Source organism: Haliotis rubra, unplaced genomic scaffold (genome assembly GCF_003918875.1).
Source record: "Haliotis rubra isolate DU_JTF1 unplaced genomic scaffold, ASM391887v1 Scf614, whole genome shotgun sequence".
Classification (NCBI taxonomy): Eukaryota; Metazoa; Mollusca; class Gastropoda; order Lepetellida; family Haliotidae; genus Haliotis; species Haliotis rubra.
The window spans coordinates 494523-516479 of NW_025767318.1; the positions used below are offsets into that span (position 1 = coordinate 494523).

The window sequence follows — 21957 nt, forward strand, 5'->3', positions numbered from 1 at the left end:
CTTAACGACAGTCAACATAGCGCTAAGATGATCGTAACTTCAACATATACTTTAACATAGACTTATGACTGTCGTAGCGCTAAGATGATCGTAACTCCCATACTTTAACATAGACTTACGACAGTCGTAACCCTAAGATGATCGTAACTCCCAGACTTCAACATAGACAAACGACAGTCGTAACCCTAAGATGATCGTAACTCCCAGACTTCAACATAGACTTACCACAGTCGTAATACCACGATCGGTTGGTGGGACAGGGCCCAGGTCCTGATCAATTAATAATTGAATTTGTTATTGGACCAGCATATTTGTTGAAATGGTTGATGAAAGAATGTGAATTGTCTGAACCAGTACCAACGTCCACATGTGTACAAACTGGACAATACAGTTAGTGAATTAGTCAGGCTTAATCAGAGACTTGTTACTTTGATTATGGAACCACCAGCTGATTTCCACATCAGCAAGAAATTCTCCCTAAACAGAAAGTTTTTTGTGTTGTTTTTTTTACCTTAAAGCTAGGTATGTCAGTGTTCCAGGGGCATGTTAAGATTATATTGGTATGATTGAAATGTGTTCAGTGCCAAAGGGCACACCTAGAAATGATATTTTGTTTATTTCATCAACTCGGGGACAAGTGTACTTTTACAGTTTGATTCACTGTTCTGTCCTGAGGTCTGCTGGCGACTGTGTCCAATCTCAGTTGAAGAAAAAAGGGAAAATCTTTTTAAATTACTACAGCTTACCTTCTGGCATAAAATTTGCAATTTCAAAGATAGGTAAAAAATACCTTACTACTTGACACCCTTCACAGTCCATTCATTAACTGAGACTACGAGTGAGTGAGTGAGTGAGCGCATGAATGTGTCTGCCTGCATTAGGTTTAACCATGTTCGAGACAAACTTGGATCAATACATCTGAGCTGCTTAGAGATGATTATGATAGAACTCGCTCTACAGATGTTATATCATAAGCTTCTCATCTTTGTTGTTTCCATGTTATGTCTCTCGTCCTGGCAATTATGTCCTGATCATGTTGTCATTGTATTTATAAATCTGTATATTCTTGGTGTGTAGATAATTCAATGTAAATGTCCTGCTAAGATTAAATATGAAATGAAAACATAAGTCTTTGTTATATACAATACGTGATTTATATCCTTCCTCATGTGACAAAATGATCAGTGGTTGCTATGGTAACAGTTGAGAACAGTTCCGAAGAGAATTACCAGTATGATCTATGGTCACTATGGTAATATATGACAATGGATCAGGTAGTATTACGGTTATGCTCTGTGATCACCATGGTAACAGATGACAGGGGTACCAGGCAGTATGACCAGTATCCAGTATGACAAAGATGAGTGTGTGTTACAGACCTGCAGTAACACCATTTATAACACAGACATAATACTGATGCTTATCATGATTATTACACATGCAGACATACAGGTAGATATACACCATGGTGTTGAATAGTTACCAAAATTATTACGTGTATAAACTATATTATTCATTACTTTTTATCAAACCTGCAAATGATGTCATTGTCATTTCTTTTCAGTAGTGTTGGGAATAGGTTAAAATCTCATAATTGATGATTGGTTTATTACAACGGATCAATCATCGAAAAAAATTGGTTAGCGTCATTAATGAAATTTGTTAATGCACATAAAAATAAGGAAAAACATGTAGTTCTTTTGGTTTTGGGGCAAAATTTCACATCTTTAAAGGATGACTAGTATGTTAGGAACATAAATTTCTTGGTGTCTTTAAGATATATTCAATCATGACTTGGAACGAGCTTGTAGTGCTTATGAAATGTGACAGACAAAACCAGCCTTGTGAAATATATAGTTTATGAAAACAAGTGTTCCAGAATTGTTTGTGTTCGATTATGAGAAAACATGATCGACTGCTTGGTCGTTTAGTCACTGCGACCAATCTTCGATTATTTAAATTAATCGGATCACCACTACTTTTCAGTATGCATCAAAGCTTCAGATGAATAAAATCAAAACAATGTACAAAATATTGTGGAAGTTTCCAGTACTTCCAGTACTTGTCATTGAATGTGGAAATATAACACAGGCCATTTTACTGATGAAAGATGTCTATATTGTAACAACATGGAAAATGCCCAGTCTGTGTGCTGTAAGGTTTTACTCAACCAAGAATTAAACACACTACTCTATATGTACTCATCCATATTATGACACAGAATGTTAATGTGAATGAAAACCTTTGGATGAATAGGCAGCATGGGTTGTATGTTTCCCATGGAGCTGAGATATAATTTGAATGCACATCGATCCATTGATCATGTACATTCATCATCTTTAAGTATGACTGTCCTCAGCTTGACATCTTGTGCTTCATAGTGGCCAAGTGGCACTTCCCCACTACTTCATTTCGAGGCATGAGTAGATGCAATATGAATTGTGATTTCTGTGAATAATGCGGACCGAAGTTATAATTATTGGTAACTGCCAGTTGTCTTGTGGTCTGAGTTGGCCGCGATTAGGACCCCATCGCGGGGGTCGGCTTATGTACAAAACATACCATTTTGAAACTGATTTTAAGGGTCAAGTTAGGGAGTCGACTTACCTATGAGATAGGCTTATCTACGGTAATATATGGTATATCTTTATCAGAACAATCTTCAAGGACTTGATGTGATTGCAAGTATTACTGAAAGGCTGTACTCGATGACTAGTGAAGATGTGTGGAATTAAAGTCACTGATATCAACATGGATCACACGACAAAACAGAATAATGTGAAGTATGTTTTAAAACTACTCAGATGAAGGAATCTTTCACACTTTATACAGCATGATACACAAGCCCAACTAAAGAAAGGCTATTGTTTCCCATGACAGACCTGTCACAATCTTAATTTGTTTTTTGTGTAATGTCACATTCAGCAATATTACATGACTGGTCTGTCCATCAGAATGTCTGGACCAGACAATCCAGTGACTGACATACAGGAACATAGAACCAGCCGAATCAACCAACCTGACCACCCAAACTATTCACCCGCCTCTTGACCAGCTTGGCATTGGAGACCTGACTTCTTAAAATATATTTGAAATACAATGCTCAGTTGTAATATCAATATTGATACTATATTTCTAGGACTACGCAGCCTTTCAGATGTGTACAGTGAGCATGTTCAATGGAAACATGATGATCTATGGAAATTGATACAACAGATCTTGGCCCTTATTCTCGAAACGTTCGTAGCCCTAAAAATTCTTAACTTTGATCGTAGCCAATGTATTAAGAATGGGCTAAAGAAGTTCGTAGGGCTACAAACGTTTCGAGAATAGCTAGCCTGCAGGACTTAGACAAAAGTCACAAAGTCATGTTTAAGGAGCTCTACTAATCTTTCATACAAATACAAAATCATGGTCATCTCGACATGAACATCAAGAGAAACAAGATTAACTAAAGACATTACACTTCCATGATATATGATCTTGACCATAATATGGTTCCTTCACCTTGTCTGGAACATCAAAACTGATGTATGCATTACTATGAACACTGTACAAGTAAGGTCTATGTTTGTCATTTACAGTGAACTTCCCACTATATGACGGCAATCTGTGGACTATCAAGTCTGGACCACACAATCCACTGATGATTATTGTGATGAATGATTCATGCCAAGCAACCAAGTCACATAGAATGACCACCTTGTCCAATAGGTCACCTCTTGCTACCGGCACTGACAGCTGGGGACCAGTTCTAATCTGGATTCCCCCTGGATAGGAACTACACATCTAATCCTTCATCAGGCTGGAAACAGCAAGATCTACAGGATGTTGTTGACAATTGCCTCCAAAGAAGATCCTGTGTTTGATGGCATTGAGAGATCCCCAACTCTGATCTTGCCTTGGTCTCACTTATCAACATCCTAAATACACGAGTCTTCCACATCTACTACAGTGTGTCACATTATGACATGAACTGAGCACAGGAAACACCTCAACAAATCACTGACACGTTTGGCAAACATTTAACATTCCATGATCTTCATCAGTACTGATCTGTCTATTCATCATGAGTTCTTTTGTATCTCATCCTTCAGCTTATGAAAAAGTAGATTCGTTGATACCTCTGCAAAGCAGCATTTTAAACACCAGTGTCTCAATACGCACATCATCATCATCATCATCATCATCATTCATCATTATCATCATCTCTTGTAAACTTCTTTGTGAAGCATTTGTAAGTTGTAAAACTACTTCAGCTCTGGCTACTTCTGTCTGTAAATCCCATCACTTATCAGGTAGTGTAGAATCAAGAAGGTAGTGGTTACATAATGCCCATCCACCATAAACCATTTGCTAAAGAATCTCCCACAACATGTCTCTTCATGACTGCAGTCCCAGATATATCAGTCTGGGTATATCCCTGCTCAACAGTAGGTCCAAACAGGGTCCCTGGAGGTGTAGTGGATGTACTTCCATTTTTCAGACTTTTTGATCTGACACCATGAGTAGATCATGACTTGGATGCAAGACATAGAATCTGTTGGCCAGAATCTTGATTCACTAATGCAGATGCCTGAAGCATGTGTATCAAATATCCACCTACCAGAGTTATAGTAACTCAAGACAAGGACACTAACACCTGGTCAGGTGGTTACAACAGCCAACTGTCAACACGCCATCAGCACAAAGATGTCACCAGCAGCATATTTCAACATCCATCAGTCCAAGGGCATCTCCCTGGCTACAATTTTCCAGAATCCTTTTCATCTGTCCCACTCGCAGCATCTACACCCTTCACCTCCACCCCCGTTTCCGTGACCAGCAACTCCATCTTGTTTGCCTGCTTGTTCTTGAAGGCCTCAGCAATGGCCCTGGCTACGTCTGTGTGTCCCAGCCCAACCATCGTCTGACCATTGACCTCAAGAATCACATGACCGACCTTCAAACCACCGGACTCAAATGCTGATCCCCCAGGCTGAAATATAAGATATGGAATATTGTTGAAGATAGTATTTCTTTTCTGTTACAAGTGAAACAATTTCAGTATCCTATCAACAAAGATAAACTAAGGTAAATACAAGAAAGTAGTGACCCTGACCTTGAATTCATACTGTTTGATTGTGTTCAATACAATTTATGGGAGCAGTCATTTATTAATAGTGAGGGTGTGGGCTCGGGAGCCATTTCTGCAACTGAACACACGGAACTGGCAGTGCATATTGGGGACATGTGCACACGTATTTCTTAAAAGTACAGGATGCAATAATATACCTGTACATTGATGACCCGTGGAAGGGGTTGTCTGGTATTGGCCCCACCTTCAATAGCAAGGCCCAGGGTGGGTTTAGTTCTGTACAGGTTCACCAGGTGGAGTGGAATGTCGCCGTACACCTCCCTGTACTTGGCCTTCATTGATTCCTCCTGAAAATGAATATGGTTAACATGGGTCAAAATCATGTGAAAAATATGGTAACATGGAATAAACTTCTAAAACTCCCTAAATAGCAAAAAGCACCAGTTCACCTTCTGGCCTTGTCAAAGTTTCATGATATAATACCTCTCAGTTCTAGAAACATGATTCGGACAAAAATTTCCTATGGATTGACAAGCTGATTATTATATCTCCCCCCCATATAACCTACTGGAGTCACGATACCAACAACAACGATAATAATAATAATAAATTCAAACTAATGTACTTCAAACTAGACAAATTTTATGGATAACAACTTCTTTATTTCGTAAGCATGATGTTTCGAAACAGCTCTTTGTACCGTTGTCAAGCAGGAAGGACAATGGTACAAGAATCTGTATCGAAACGTCACACTTCTAAAATGCCACTCAGAGAAGTAATGATACTTCAATAACAATTTCAATATTGATATATTATCTGAAGGTAGTATAAACCTCTCTCATGAAAATATATTGTTTGGCTGGAAGGGCAAAAATAATAATCCACTAAATGTGGTCTTTCTTATTGTGAAATATACACTATATAAGATGAGTTTGAAAAATATGAAGCCAAACTTTCAATATGTGCAGCGGGAAATATTAACTTATTATAAATCCACCAAATACATTGCCTTTTCCAACGCGCGGCAAACACAGTTTTTTACATTCTGGTCCTCCTTCCATACACTATTTTCAAATATCAGTACTCATGATGTATCCTTTTATCATCCAAAACTGTGTTCCACAGGAGATATCGCTTGTGTGAGATCAAACGATATCTCCTAGGAGATATCGTTTTGACAGTAGATTTTGTACAATGCCCTGACAATGCTATGATGTCATGTACTTGATGACGTCACAATGCTATGACATCGCTGCACTGCAAGTCTAATGGCAGTACCATGTTCAGAGATGTACATTTTTCATTGAAAATTAATGAAGAATGATTTTGGATGATAAATAGAATCTCACCCTCGTGTCTTCTGATATCAAATATATCAACACTCGTTGATAAAAGTAAAAATATCCTTGGCAAGCCTCGGATATTTGTAACTTTATCAACTCGTGTTGATATAATTGATATCAGAAGACACTTGGGTGAGATTCTCTATATAACAATTGCAGTATATAATTGCGGGCATAAGCATATAATGTGTATTTGTATATACATATGTATATTGGATGAGCACGTGTATGGACGTGTCCGCAGATGAACATATGTATGTGTGTGGAAGTATATAAGAATGTATATGTACATGCACCTAAAGTATAAAAGCTGAAGTGTGTGTATGTATACGAAACAGTGTCCCTATTATGTATCAGCTAAGCAGCAAATACGCTTCATGATTACTGCAACTACGCAGATCTATTACTACACATACTACTGTGTCTACAAAACTGAAAATATTATAAAGCAATATTGTAACATGTGATATGTATACTGCATGAAAGTGGTGTGTAACGGAAAAAAAACTGTATTCTATAGAATGTAAAAACTGTATTCTACTCCGAGTTGTGACTTGTACAACATTCAAATGGGAAATAAAAACATTTAAAAAAAAAAAAAAAAAAAAAAAAAAATTCCATATTTTGTGAACATAATGACAATAAATATTTTTAATAGTAATGATAATTAAAAACTTATTTCAAATAACATGACATTTTGTAACAATATGAATGATTTCAAAAACAAAATCAATAACGCCAATGCCATTCCTATGATAGTAATAACAAAACACCTTCTCATGTAGTTCAATATACGCGACATCAGCTGTGGAGTACACCATTGGCCTGGGGATACGGAACGGCTCAACCGACAGACATCCCTCCATCCAAACAACCACCATCCAGATGCCACCACTGTCCCATAACCACCACTGTCCCACAACGATGATAACTGGACAGATTCACACTGGATCTCAGCCCATCATCCAACACCACAACGTGGATAATTGGGCAGATTCACAAAGGATCTCAGCCCATCATCCAACACCACTACGGTTCTTCAAGTACAAGGATAACTGAGCAGATCAACCCTGGATCTCAGCCCTTCATCCAACGCTGCCAGGGTTCTTCAAGCAATCGTTGTATTCACATAAACCATGCAACCCAGTTGTTGATCGTCTAGTGTTGTATTCACAAGGTGCAGAGATTCAGAACAAGGATATTCTGAAGTTCTCTATATCATCAGCTATTATCAGTTCTCATCATAATCATCAGTTTGCATTGGTCAAGGTTCTCAGTTATTCATCAGTTCGTATCATAATCTTCAGTCACCATCGGTTAAAATCATCAGTTATGATCTAATCTTCAGTCACCATCGGTTACAGTTATCAGTTATGATCTAATCTTCAGTCACCATCGGTTACAATCATCAGTTATGATCTAATCTTCAGTCACCATGAGTCATCCTGTAAGACTACAACCAGCTCCCAGCTGTCATGTATCCCTTGGTCACAACATATCACAGATTTCGTCAATGTGATCAGCCGATCTTCCATGTACAGCTGCATCCCTCACATACAGGAAGGATAACATGCTACATTAACTAAACTTGTGGAGAACCTTGCGCCAGAGTTACCTTCTCATTAATATCATTCAAGAGGATGATATTCACTGTCGAACACACATCCATCAACAGAATATCACGATCGAAACATAACGCTATATAAGTTAATGAGATCTATTCTTCTCATGATATTCTTCCATTTAGTGTTATTAATATGAAACCTTATCACAGAGAGACATAAGCTATAAATCCAACTGTCGTTAGTAACAGATGCTCCATGTACTTTCAGTGAATCCATTAAACACAAGTAAACATTGAGGCTCTGGTCACATGTATCAGTGCGTTTCCTTCATACATCAACCACAGAAGTCAACAACAGTGGAATTCGATTTATCACAACATATCGTTTCCTGCTGCAAAGTCATTAAGAATATCCACACGCAGCATGGCATCCTCTGAGATTATTCTGGTTTAACAACGTCTAGATTACTGACTGTAGTTGACGTAGGTTTCTGTAACAACCCTGTATGTAGCTTATCCACACACACAATCCTGAACTGGAGAATCTCATTAGTGGAAGAATATTTCTAGATGATTGATATGTTTTAGAAACTTCATTAATCTTTGCTATGACAAAACCACATTGAAGACTGGGAACACTGATTTCATTTGTACACATTTCAGCTGTTGATTTTTCTTTAATATTTCTCATGATGTGTTTTAGAAATCAAGAACATATTTTTTGTGCCAAAATCTAATTTGATAAAGGTAACGCTTTCACTTTGAGCACAATTTTCAACAGCTGATAGTTTCTTCTGCCAATCTTCAAAATTCTAAAAACTGTGACAAAACAAATTGGATAAAAATAACAATTTTTGATGCAGTCCTCTTCAAAGTTTGTATATTAATGAAATCTTTTTTCTATTACAAACCAACTTGGGCATAGATAACATGCTTCTTCTTTGATCACATGTTTTAGTTCCGAACATTACTAAAAGGATGATCTCAAAGAAATGTTTCACAACCTGTAACTGTTTTCTATGATACCACTATGTTGAAGCAAAAAAAAAAAGATTCCTGGATCCCATTCTGAACCAACAATCAATTCTTATTCAATGCATGTACTTCATTGCCTCATCCATGAGTGAGTGAATGTTGTTTTGCGCAGCATCAACAAAAAGAAAAACACTAGATCAGACGCATTTCCCAAGGTCAAGGACATGTGTCTCACTGAACTGTTCACAAAACACAATTCACAACAACACAGTCATCCAACAACACCTTCAGGGCCTGAAGTTCATAATGCTATCGCCAACAATATGAGCCCGTATGGAAAATTGATTGCCATGTCCATTAGGTTTATGACTACTGACCATTATATAGTTGCTGGTTCAATTATTTGGATTGAATAATACGTTGACAGTCTGGTCCAAGCCACTTTATTCCCTTCCAGACCTTTGTCTACATTAGTGTGCTGATAGCGATGTCATATAACAGACACCATCATTTCACTCTACTGCGTCACATCACTGTCAGTTGTGGCACTGAATCCAGGAACTGTGATTGATTTACAGAGTCAGCAAAAACAATTAGATGAGTAGCGATGTTAATGGCTCCTGGTGTGTGTTGTATCAGATGACTGCTCCATTGGGCTTTGATTCCAGAAACGATGTCTGTTTGAATAACATGACGTATTCCCATCTATCAGTACCGTCCAGCTGACAAGCATCACCTAATACATTTATACATCTCTCATGATAATGTTTCGGTATCTCAACAATCCTTTCCAAAACATGACTTCTGTGTGGTTGTAGTTACATGAATAGTGACCAGTCATCCATCAGCTCCACACAGTTAAATGTACAACATAATGCCACATGTCCACTTTCAGAATAGTGTCAATCAAAAAGTTCAACATAAGTCCATCTGCTGAATAGGGTCAATCACAAATGACCACTCATGTCCATTTTCAGAATAGTGTCAATCAAAAAGTTCAACATAAGTCCATCTGCTGAATAGGGTCATCACAAATGACCACTCATGTCCATTTTCAGAATAGTGTCAATCAAAAAGTTCAACATAAGTCCATCTGCTGAATAGGGTCAATCACAAATGACCACGCACCTGTGTGGGGCATTTTGTCAATCACAAATCACCCCAAAGTCCCTATTCAGAATCTCCTTGACCAGTGAAGTAAAACTAACCACTGTTTGAAAGAACCATCAACTCATCCCTGAAACTTCTTCATGCTCCGGACTGGAGAGGAAGAGTGAAACATAATTCAAAATCCATGGAAACAAAACCACATATCTCCATATTCCACATCTACAATCCCATTAGCACTCACAAGTCATTACAGTATTACCACCAGCTGGTCATTGGCTGATTCCGACTATTGTTCCATACTGACCACTATAGCAGCAGGTGCCCCATGTGTCCAGGTGACCAGCGGGGATGTATTGTATCAGATGCTGACATGAGTGCAAGCTAATCCTCTGGAACAACACTCTGGATCAATATGATATCTGATAGCTCATCATCATTAGCAGCTTGGTGAAGTTTGCGTCGGAAACGGATAATGTGTTCATCTGATGTGTTCAACTGTCGGGCTATTATGCAATCATCACTCTGTCACGAAAAATCAATCAGGTAGCCATTGATATCATGGACTCAAACTGTGGCAAAGATGAAAAATTACTTGATTTCATGTAAGAGAACATCAAGTTGCAGACTATTTTATACGAAGAAAATATGACACCAATCTTTCAAAATAAACGGTCATGAATTCATCATTTCTCAAAAATATACATAAAGTCATAAAGACGTAATTTCTTTAAATGCAAACTTTATAAAACTATACACCAAGTCAGTGATGCAAAACGAAAATCACTCTGTTCACATTGGTGTTATAATAGGACCCAGTTAACGTAAGTTAAACCATGACTCCTTTGTTTCAGATTAGGGTTTAACTGACCGCCAAATCAGTTAAACCCTGGACCAGAACTACTTTCCAAACAACAAACAACTAACTTGCAGTAAAGTTGTATTCGAGATAATTTACATTTTGTGGGGTTGTTTTTACCACCTCTGGGTTTTACTCAGCATTTCACGGTTTAAATATGGAGCCCTCAAACCTAAACATAATCTGAAGCTGATTAGCCCCAGACTAAGGCTCAGTTAAGTTATTCAGACTAATTGCAAACTCAAATATTTAATTGTTATAAAAAGACTATACATGTATTATAATATCAATATACAATGTAACTTAAGAAACATAAATAAATATTAACAAAATATCATTAAAATATAGTATTTACATGGCTCTATCAATGTTTAGTAAGGGGACTCTCGGTAATACATACCGGAAATGAAAGGGACTCTTGGTAATACATACCGGAAATGAAAGGGACTCTTGGTAATACATACCGGAAATGAAAGGGAATCTTGGTAATACATACTGGAAATGACTGACTGACTGACTGAGTTTGATTAATACGATGCTTTTAGCAATATTCCAGCAACATCACGGCTAGGGACACCAGAAATGGGCTTCACACAATGTACCCATGTGGGGATTCAAACCCGGATCTTCGGCGTGACGAGCCAACGCTTTAACCACTAGGCTACCCCACCGCCCCTACCGGAAATGAAAGGGACTCTTGGTAATACATACCGGAAATGAAAGGGACTCTTGGTAATACATACCAGAAATGAAAGGGACTCTTGGTAATACATACCGGAAATGAAAGGGACTCTTGGTAATACATACCAGAAATGAAAGGGACTCTTGGTAATACATACCGGAAATGAAAGGGACTCTTGGTAATACATACCGGAAATGAAAGGGACTCTTGGTAATACATACCGGAAATGAAAGGGACTCTTGGTAATACATACTGGAAATGAAAGGGACTCTTGGTAATACATACCGGAAATGACTGACTGACTGACTGAGTTTGGTTTTACGATGCTTTTAGCAATATTCCAGCAACATCACGGCTAGGGACACCAGAAATGGGCTTCACACAATGTACCCATGTGGGGATTCAAACCCGGGTCTTCGGCGTGACGAGCCAACGCTTTAACCACTAGGCTACCCCACCGCCCCTACCGGAAATGAAAGGGACTCTTGGTAATACATACGAGGAAATGAAAGGGACTCTTGGTAATACATACCGGAAATGAAAGGGACTCTTGGTAATACATACCGAAATGAAAGGGACTCTTGGTAATACATACCGGAAATGAAAGGGACTCTTGGTAATACATACCGAAATGAAAGGGACTCTTGGTAATACATACTGGAAATGAAAGGGACTCTTGGTAATACATACCGAAATCTTTGGATTGACTGACTGACTGACTGAGTTTGGAATCGATGCTTTTAACAATATTCCAGCAACATCCGGCTAGGGACACCAGAAATGGGCTTCACACAATGTACCCATGTGGGGATTCAAACCCGGGTCTTCGGCGAGACGAGCCAACGCTTTAACCACTAGGCTACCCCACCGCCCCTACCGGAAATGAAAGGGACTCTTGGTAATACATACCGGAAATGAAAGGGACTCTTGGTAATACATACCGGAAATGAAAGGGACTCTTGGTAATACATACCGGAAATGAAAGGGACTCTTGGTAATACATACCAGAAATGGAAGGGACTCTTGGTAATACATACCGGAAATAAAAGGGACTCTTGGTAATACATACCGGAAATAAAAGGGAATCTTGGTAATACATACCGGAAATAAAAGGGACTCTTGGTAATACATGTTGAGAATCAGAAAGACATAGCAATGCATACTGGGGATTCTTGTAATATATACTGAGGATCAAAAGGACTCAGTAACACATATTAGGGATCAAAGGGACACTCAGTAATACCAGTACATGTTGGGAATCAGAGACTCTCAGTAATACATGTTGGGAATCAAAGGGACTCTCGGTAATACATGTTGGGAATCAAAGGGACTCTACGGTAATACATGTTGGGAATCAAAGGGACTCTCGGTAATACATGTCGGGAATCAGAGACTCTCAGAAATACACCATGTCGCAGTTAAGCATGAATACCTCACTCAGACACATTATACTGACTCCGAGCCAACCAGTCCTTGTTGTACCCAGTAATACCGAGCGCCAGGCAGGGACCAACAAGTACCATATTTTAACATCTTTTGGTATGACGCAGCCGGGGATCGAACCCTGACCTTCCGCTCTCCGGGCGGACACTCTAACCACTACACCACGGAGGCGGTCGGGAATCAAAATAAAAAAAATAAAATGTATATACAACCATGATGTGAGAGTTTCTCTAAACTTTCAGACTGACTCGTTGACCAAGTAATTACTTGCCTCATACACACGATAGGGTCTTCATGAGGTGTACTGCTTAGCAGATATGGTAAATGTAACATGACATATAATTCATTGGAAAAAGATTAACACAAAACTGCTTAAAGTATTTTGAAATTTTACTGTTGTACCTCATAAAATGTGTGTACTTCTGAAGAGAAAGATCATCAGCTCTTTCATGTCACTATAGTTAATATGATAACGTTCCATTAGTTTTGTCTGCCTACAGACATGCTCACAATCCATATTTAGTTACTAATGATTTCACATTTGAGTTTCAGCTTGAAATTTATCTGCTTTTCATGTGCTTTTTAACTCAGACAAATACATAAATTGTAGCACACATGGTACCACACATGAAGACCCCCAGCTGACATGTATGATATGAGAATGTATACACCTTGTGTTATAAACTAATCAATACCTGGTCGTTTCACACATGTCTAATGACACAAGCATGTTCCCACTCTCTGGAAACTGGGAAACTCGTTAACCTTGGCTGGCACATTATTGTACATATTGATATGTTATATGTTCTTAAATGTGCATGGTCATGCAACATCTCATTATTATCCTGCTCTTAAAAGTATCACATATTGAACAAAAGAAAAAACGTCTCTCTACTAGTAAAACAAACAAACAAACAGTCTGTTTGTCGGCCTGAAACGTCCTAATCAGACACATACCAGGATACGGCCTCCACACACACAGTACGAAGACATCCTATACTATCTCACCAACTGTGAAGACACATGTCCATGTACCACAGATAATACACTTGTTGTTCAGCATACGTTCTTCAATAAAGCAGGTAAGACCATTATGAGCAGTTGATGGTTGTCCTTGACTAAATCAATACCACCTGACATATATAAGAAGATATTTTTCACATAAATACTGGAATTATTGTAATAGTGATATAATACTCTTTGATTACATCTACTAAACCTTGACTTGATCAGGTTCTTGTGATGATCAACCTACCCAAACATTTGCAAAATAAAACATTTAAAAATGATAATGCAACATTTGAAAAATAAATGTTTTTAATGTCATCAACTTTGGAATTTGTAATTGAAACCGATGATTCCTCAGAGTAATAACAACGTAATATCAAATGTCTGTCCCTGTTTTAAAATGTTTCAAGAAACCATACACTATAACAGAACATGACCTGGAACCTCCAGAACAGCAGAAGTAACATAGACCTCCATAGAAGACTGTGGTATAATAGAACAGGACCAGATTGAAAACCAGAAGATGTCTGTGGTATAATAGAACAGGACCAGATTACAGGAACCTCCAGAACAGCAGAAGTTCCTCCATAGAAGACTGTGGTAATAACAGAACATGACCAGAACAGGAACCTAAGTATCAACCTCCATGTCTGTCCCAGATTGTGAAGCAACCCAAACTAACAACTTCTGTTTCAAGAAACCTTAGAAGACTACACTATAACAGAACACTATAACAGAACAGGACCAGATTACAGGAACCTCCAGAACAGCAGAAGTAACATAGCAACCTCCATAGAAGACTGTGGTATAATAGAACAGGACCAGATTACAGGAACCTCCAGAACAGCAGAAGTAACATAGCAACCTCCATAGAAGACTGTGGTATAATAGAACAGGACCAGATTACAGGAACCTCCAGAACAGCAGAAGTAACATAGCAACCTCCTCCATAGAAGAACTGTGGTATAATAGAACAGGACCAGATTACAGGAACCTCCAGAACAGCAGAAGTAACATAGAACATAGAAGACTGTGGTATAATAGAACAGGACCCAGGAACCTCCCAGAACAGCAGAAGTAGAGATTACAGGAACCTCCAGAACAGCAGAAGTAACATAGCAACCTCCATAGAAGACTGTGGTATAATAGAACAGGACCAGATTACAGGAACCTCCAGAACAGCAGAAGTAACATAGCAACCTCCATAGAAGACTGTGGTATAATAGAACAGGACCAGATTACAGGAACCTCCAGAACAGCAGAAGTAACATAGCAACCTCCATAGAAGACTGTGGTATAATAGAACAGGACCAGATTACTCCATAGTAACATAGCAACCTCCATAGAAGACTGTGGTATAATAGAACAGGACCAGATTACAGGAACCTCCAGAACAGCAGAAGTAACATAGCAACCTCCATAGAAGACTGTGGTATAATAGAACAGGACCAGATTACAGGAACCTCCAGAACAGCAGAAGTAACATAGCAACCTCCATAGAAGACTGTGGTATAATAGAACAGGACCAGATTACAGGACCTCTCAGAACAGCAGAAGTAACATAGCAACCTCCAGAAGACTGTGGTATAATAGAACAGACCAGATTACAGGAACCTCCAGAACAGCAGAAGTAACATAGCAACCTCCATAGAAGACTGTGGTATAATAGAACAGGACCAGATTACAGGAACCTCCAGAACAGCAGTAACATAGACAGATTACAGGTAGCATAGCAACCTCCATAGAAGACTGTGGTATAATAGAACAGGACCAGATTACAGGAACCTCCAGAACAGCAGAACAGCAGAAGTAACATAGCAACCTCCATAGAAGACTGTGGTATAATAGAACAGGACCAGATTACAGGAACCTCCAGAACAGCAGAAGTAACATAGCAACCTCCATAGAAGACTGTGGTATAATAGAACAGGACCAGATTACAGGAACCTCCAGAACAGCAGAAGTAACATAGCAACCTCCATAAAAGCCTGTGGTGGTACTGTCATGGTGTACACGTCTCCATTTCCATAGAGTTTAGCTTGGTAAACTCCTTGGACAAACTTGAGATTGCATGCACAGTGTGACAATTTGTACGATTTTACCATTTCTTACTATTTGTTTGGGTGTATCATCATACCAGTGGTATCATCTGCTTGTATCGTGATATGTATCACATTGCAAGATGTCAGGTGATTCTCAGCTCGAGATTCATACTCCATGATGGGACTCCAGGGTCTTCTTCAATACAGGATTAAAGTATTCTACACACCCAGAGGATTCACCCTCAGACGACTGACTTAGTGACTGTTCACTCTATTTCAGTGAGTGAGTGAGTTTGGTATTAAGCCACTTTCAGCTATATTCCAGGAACATCACGGCGGGGGACACCAGAAATGGGCTTCACACACTGTACCAATGTGGGGAATTGAACCCGGGTCTTCGGCGTGACGAGCAGCGCTTTAACCACTAGGCTACGCCACCGCCCCACTCTATTTCAGTTCTATGAAAGCACTTCAGTTGTATGGAGGAGAAAAAGTTGTTGTATTTGTAGTGAGTGAGTGAGTGAGTGAGTGAGTGAGTGAGTGAGTGAGTGAGTGAGTGAGTGAGTGAGTGAGTGAGTGAGTGTTTAGTTTTACGCCGCACTCAGCAATATTCCGGCTATATGGCGGTGGTCTGTAAATAATCGAGTCTGGACCAAACAATCCAGTGATCAACAGCATGAGCATCAATCTGCACAATTGGGAACCGATGACATGTGTCAACCAAGTCAGCAAGCCTGACCACCCGATCTCGTTAGTCGCCTCTAACAATATTTGTTGTACAACATGCATTCAGCAATATACCACTTATAGAGTCTCATCCAGACAATACATTGATTCATACAATGAGCCAAAGTCACCTGGTCTGACAACCTGATCCCTTTCGAGGAACTGTCCGTGACATGGAAAAAACTCATTTCCTGATATTTCAACACAATAACAAAGTCTCCTGTTGCCCTGACGATGGGCTATGGGCGTTGCTGATGGGCGTTGCACTTACTCGTACTGTTTTCCAATAATAAGCCTAATTACTATCTTGTTTACAGTGGCAATAACAGATTCATGATTTAGATAGTCACACAGAGAATATTGTCGTATCCTTTTCTTGTAAAGGCGTAAAACATTTATCAATATTCAGCTATGTTTCAACCGGGAGCAGATGTGACCATGAGGTCTATTCAGTAATTTATTGGTTTCAGGTTGAAACCGATATTCTACATAGAAACATGGAAATTGTGTTACTATGGAAACCAATTTATTAAAGTTGATGGAAAGTGTTACAAGATAAATGACATTTTGTTGTGCTGTTTCCATAGTAACAACATATCAGTATTATTATGAACAGTTGTTTTCAGTTATGTCATGAATTATTTCTGTGTTAATGAATTTGTTTGAGATGAGAAGAATTTGTGATTTTAAACTAAGAACCAGTGGCAACATGGATTAATCTAGAACTGCTCAGCCTGATATTGGAGCCCAAGACAGCAGAAACTGACAGTACTGATTCCCATTTTGAATGTACAGTTTCACACTTCTTCAAATGTACAAAAACATTTTAAAATTCAATTTTGAATATCATGATTCATTGTCCACATTGCCTGCCTGCAAATCCCTGGGCAAGCAAACTGGAAAATGTGCATTTTGTCAATAATTTCCATGTTTTATTTTTTATTGACATTTTTTTACATTTACATAATACATTTTACATTGCAGTCAATGCAATAATGTCACTACATACTGCTGTACCTTCTCGATAGTATTGGTCCTGTTACAAGTACAACATATGCTTACATTTATTCTCTTTCCACGATACACAAAACTGAGTTATTATGTCAAGTGCATATCTGATTATATGTCACACATATTATTATCATTATTAAAAGTTGTAAAGCATAAAGTTCCTTTGTAAAAATATTGCAAAGTTAACAATTATGAGATATTCACATTTCAATAGTGGAATTTCTATTGATATTACTGCAGAGTGACTGAAATTTAAATGTTCAATTGGCAAGGTAAAATTATGAGGATTCACAATCTTAATTTGACTATATTTCACTTACTTTTTTCGCTTAAAGTGAAATTCATTGGTACGTTTTCACTGCAAACAAACTATAGAGTATCAACTCGAGCTTATCTCATTCAAGGAAGACAACTGTGTCTTATCCTAGCCCAGGGAGAGACAACTCTTTCTGCCCTCACCCAAAGAAGGGACAACCCTGTCTCACCTCATCCTGGAAGAGTCCCTCCACACCATTAAGAGACTAAGTCAACTTGTTTTCTAACATGACGTCACAGACCCCAAGCACTTAATGTCACACCTGGAGTGGTGGGGTAGCCTAGTGGTTAAAGCGTTCGCTCATCACACCGAAGGCCCGGGTTCGATTCCCCAGACGGGTACAACGTGTAGAGCCCATTTCTGGAGTCCCCGCCATGATATTGCTGGGATATTGCTTAAAGCGGCGTAAAACCATACTCACTCACTCATTAATGTCACACCTAACATGACGTCACAGACATTAATAGGGTTGCACCAAGTGTCACGCTTTACATGATGTCACATGCCGAACACACTGGTTGACCAAACATGAAATAGGATCATGAAATGTCATGCTAGAATACTGCATTACACACTCATTTCTTAAAAAGTTAAAAATACTCACTTTTGACTTTCTAGGGGCTGGCTTTGGTGACATCTTTGTGTCAACGTATCCATCGCCCAGGTGACCGTTGCTTGGTAGCATCGTCGTGTTGATGTCAACAGGTGCGGCTGATGAAATTGTCACCCTGCCATAGAAATCTGAGAGTCATGCAACAGGCTGCATGTGAAGTAGTGCAGACAGAGTTGTCTCCCATCTGTTGTATATTGAGCGATATCCATGCCTTATTGATAGACAACAGATACAGGTTTCTAGATTATCTTAGTGTTTAACTATGCTAGTTTTATCACAGCCAAGTCTGTCTATCATGCTCTTGTATCACTTTTTGTTTAAATTAAAACTTCACTGTAGATTGTTTAGATTTTAGATTTTATGTCATTCAGAGCAATCCATCAAACTCAAAACAAGCCTAAGGACACTTTAAAGATTGTCTCCACTGCATAATCTGAAAGTTATATTGTAAACAAAGTCGTCAATTGGAAAACCTTGAGTAAAGTAAGCATTGGATCTAAAATATTAATAAAGTACATTCAAACAAAAATGGTAAGCATCCTGAAATGTCCCCGTGGACAAGGCCAACTGAAGTGCCTTTGATATAATAATAATTCATGAATTTCTATAGCGCATCATTCACATTGCTATGCTCTGTGCACTCACTATTCATATCTGAACAGGCTAATCAGTACTCCAGCAGTAAACAGAATTATATGTATTATTTGGAAAAGGTCAATCACTAAATGGTAAAATACTGAGATTTAAGGGATCCATATTCCGGTCAATTGACATTCCATATTATACATTAATGCATGCCAAGTTTGTGGCAGTATTATCCCACATGGCCGCAACCAGAGCGAGCCATTATGTAATATGTCCAGAGCATTAAACAAGATAGCACGACACTCATCGTTTGTACCAATCTTACAGTAAAATACTGAGATTTAAGGGATGATTATTTCATAATTTGATAATAACATTGTGGCAGTATTATACATGCATGTAACAATGTTCCAAGTGTAATGTTTTGTACCTGTTGACCTACAGTAGGTTGCACTAGTGTGCTATATTTAGACAGAGTTCTAGAAGGTACTACAAGGTACAACAACACTAGACCTTTCCACTATACTCTGACTCTCAGGGAGTGTTTGTCGTTGGTATACCAAGGGAGCTAACTCTTGCCTCTCATCTCACATTACATCTCAGTGAGTGAGTGAGTTTAGTTTTACGCCGCACTCAGCTATATTCCAGCTATATGGCAGTGGTCTGTAAATAATCGAGACAGACAATCAAACGATCAACAGCATGAGCATTGATCTGCGCAATTGGGAACCGATGATATGTGTCAACCAAGTCAGCGAGCCTGACCACCCGATCCATAAGTTGCCTCTTATGACAAGCATGGGTTACTGAAGAGCAGTTCTAGCCCGGACCTTCACGGGTCACATTACATCTCAAGTTACAAGAAGAGAACAACAGTGTGGAGATGATTCATCTACTGGCTACTCAGCCTGCAGTGAGGTGACTATTACAATCTCTGTCTATATTACTATACACACTGCTATTGTATTATACTGGCTTCATTTTGAACTGCTACTGTAAAACCTTTGTAAAGATATGTAAATTTAGCTAATTTTAGAAAACATTTGTTGGTTTCACACTGAGTTCTATTACAGATTGATCCATGGTTAACATTTAGTTTCAATTTAAGATTTAACATGTAACAACTTAATGCTGTTAATAATAATTCAGAGCTTCTTCTTTCCCCTTCATAATTAAAAACTCAGTATGCATATTGAGTGAACATATCTACATGATGCTGTGTATACACATAAAGTGATTAATGTACAAAGAAAACAACAGCCAATGAAATTAGCAGAAGACATGACAGTTACGTTAAAGGACATGAGAGTTCGGGCAGGGTGGGTGATACTTTTGGCTCAAGATTAAGGTTATCCATTACACATGTACTAGAAATAAAAAACAAATCTGACAAACTTGTGCAACAAAAGGGACCACATTTATTTGAAGCTTGTGGAGCGTATTGGTGTAATACTGCTGTAGTCTTGGCTTCAGGTTGAATAACGTCACAAATACTCCAAGCAAAACAAAACACAATTTGTGGAACACTTAATCACAAATAAATACTGTGGAATCAGTCTGAGCAGGACAACTTACTGGTATTGTGGCAATGTTTACAAAATTCCATATAATAAAAGTTAAGGGCAAACTACAATTTGCACTTATGTTAAAGGTTACAGTTATCTCCCTTGGTCAACTGGTCATTAAAATGTGTATCACCAACCAACTGAAGGATTGTCATCAGATTAGTCAATAAATCAGGAGAACTTTTTATCAAAGATGTTCATTTTATCAGCTTCATCTCAACTGAAGATTAATAGGAATTCTGTTTTTTCACAGTTTTCATTACTGAATCTATATTTCTGAGCTGAAGTTCCGACCATGACCTGGGTTTTTTTAGCTGATAGAACAATGTAGCTCACCTGAATTTAAATATATGTTGGGGTCAAGATGTAACTCATTCTTAATTACTTCAGATAGAGACTATTGAAGGTATTAATACTTTCAGCCTGTATATACACGACAGACATTACAGCAAATTACACAGTGGTTTTTAAGCTACATTTGAACAACAGGCCAAAACATCATATTAACACCAGCCATCTTGAATGTTCATGCAGAATTTCTGTGAAAATTCAAAAGTTTCAGAGTTGAGTCTAAGTTGATGATTTTTACATGCTGTGTGGGTCTTTCTTGAGAGTAAACCCCACAGAGAGTCAACCCCTCAGAGAGTCAACCCCACAGAGAGTCAACCCCACAGAGAGTCAACCCCTCAGAGAGTCAACCCCACAGAGAGTCAACCCCACAGAGTCAAGCCCCTCAGAGAGTCAACCCCACAGAGCCACAGAGAGGCAACCCCACAGAGAGAGGCAACCCCTCAGAGAGGCAACCCCACAGAGAGGCAACCCCACAGAGAGTCAACCCCACAGAGAGTCAACCCCACAGAGAGTCAACCCCACAGAGAGGCAACCCCACAGAGAGGCAACCCCACAGAGAGTCAACCCCACAGAGAGTCAACCCCACAGAGAGTCAACCCCACAGAGAGTCAACCCCACAGAGAGGCAACCCCACAGAGAGGCAACCCCTCAGAGAGGCAACCCCACAGAGAGTCAACCCCACAGAGAGTC

General features: G+C 38.8%; 1 protein-coding gene across 1 annotated transcript in view; it reads right to left on the bottom strand.

Annotated features, from left to right (window-relative positions):
* Window positions 1–3113: 3113 nt before the first annotated feature.
* LOC124255960 (whirlin-like) overlaps window positions 3114–21957 on the bottom strand; it is a 49103-nt gene continuing 30259 nt past the window's right edge. The window contains exons 16-18 of the mRNA XM_046689908.1: window positions 18758–18881; window positions 5275–5424; window positions 3114–4978 (exon numbers count right to left, since the gene is read on the bottom strand). Of these exons, the coding sequence (XP_046545864.1) occupies window positions 4745–4978; window positions 5275–5424; window positions 18758–18881 (508 nt within the window). The 3' untranslated portion in view covers window positions 3114–4744. The remainder of the gene's footprint in view (window positions 4979–5274; window positions 5425–18757; window positions 18882–21957) is intronic.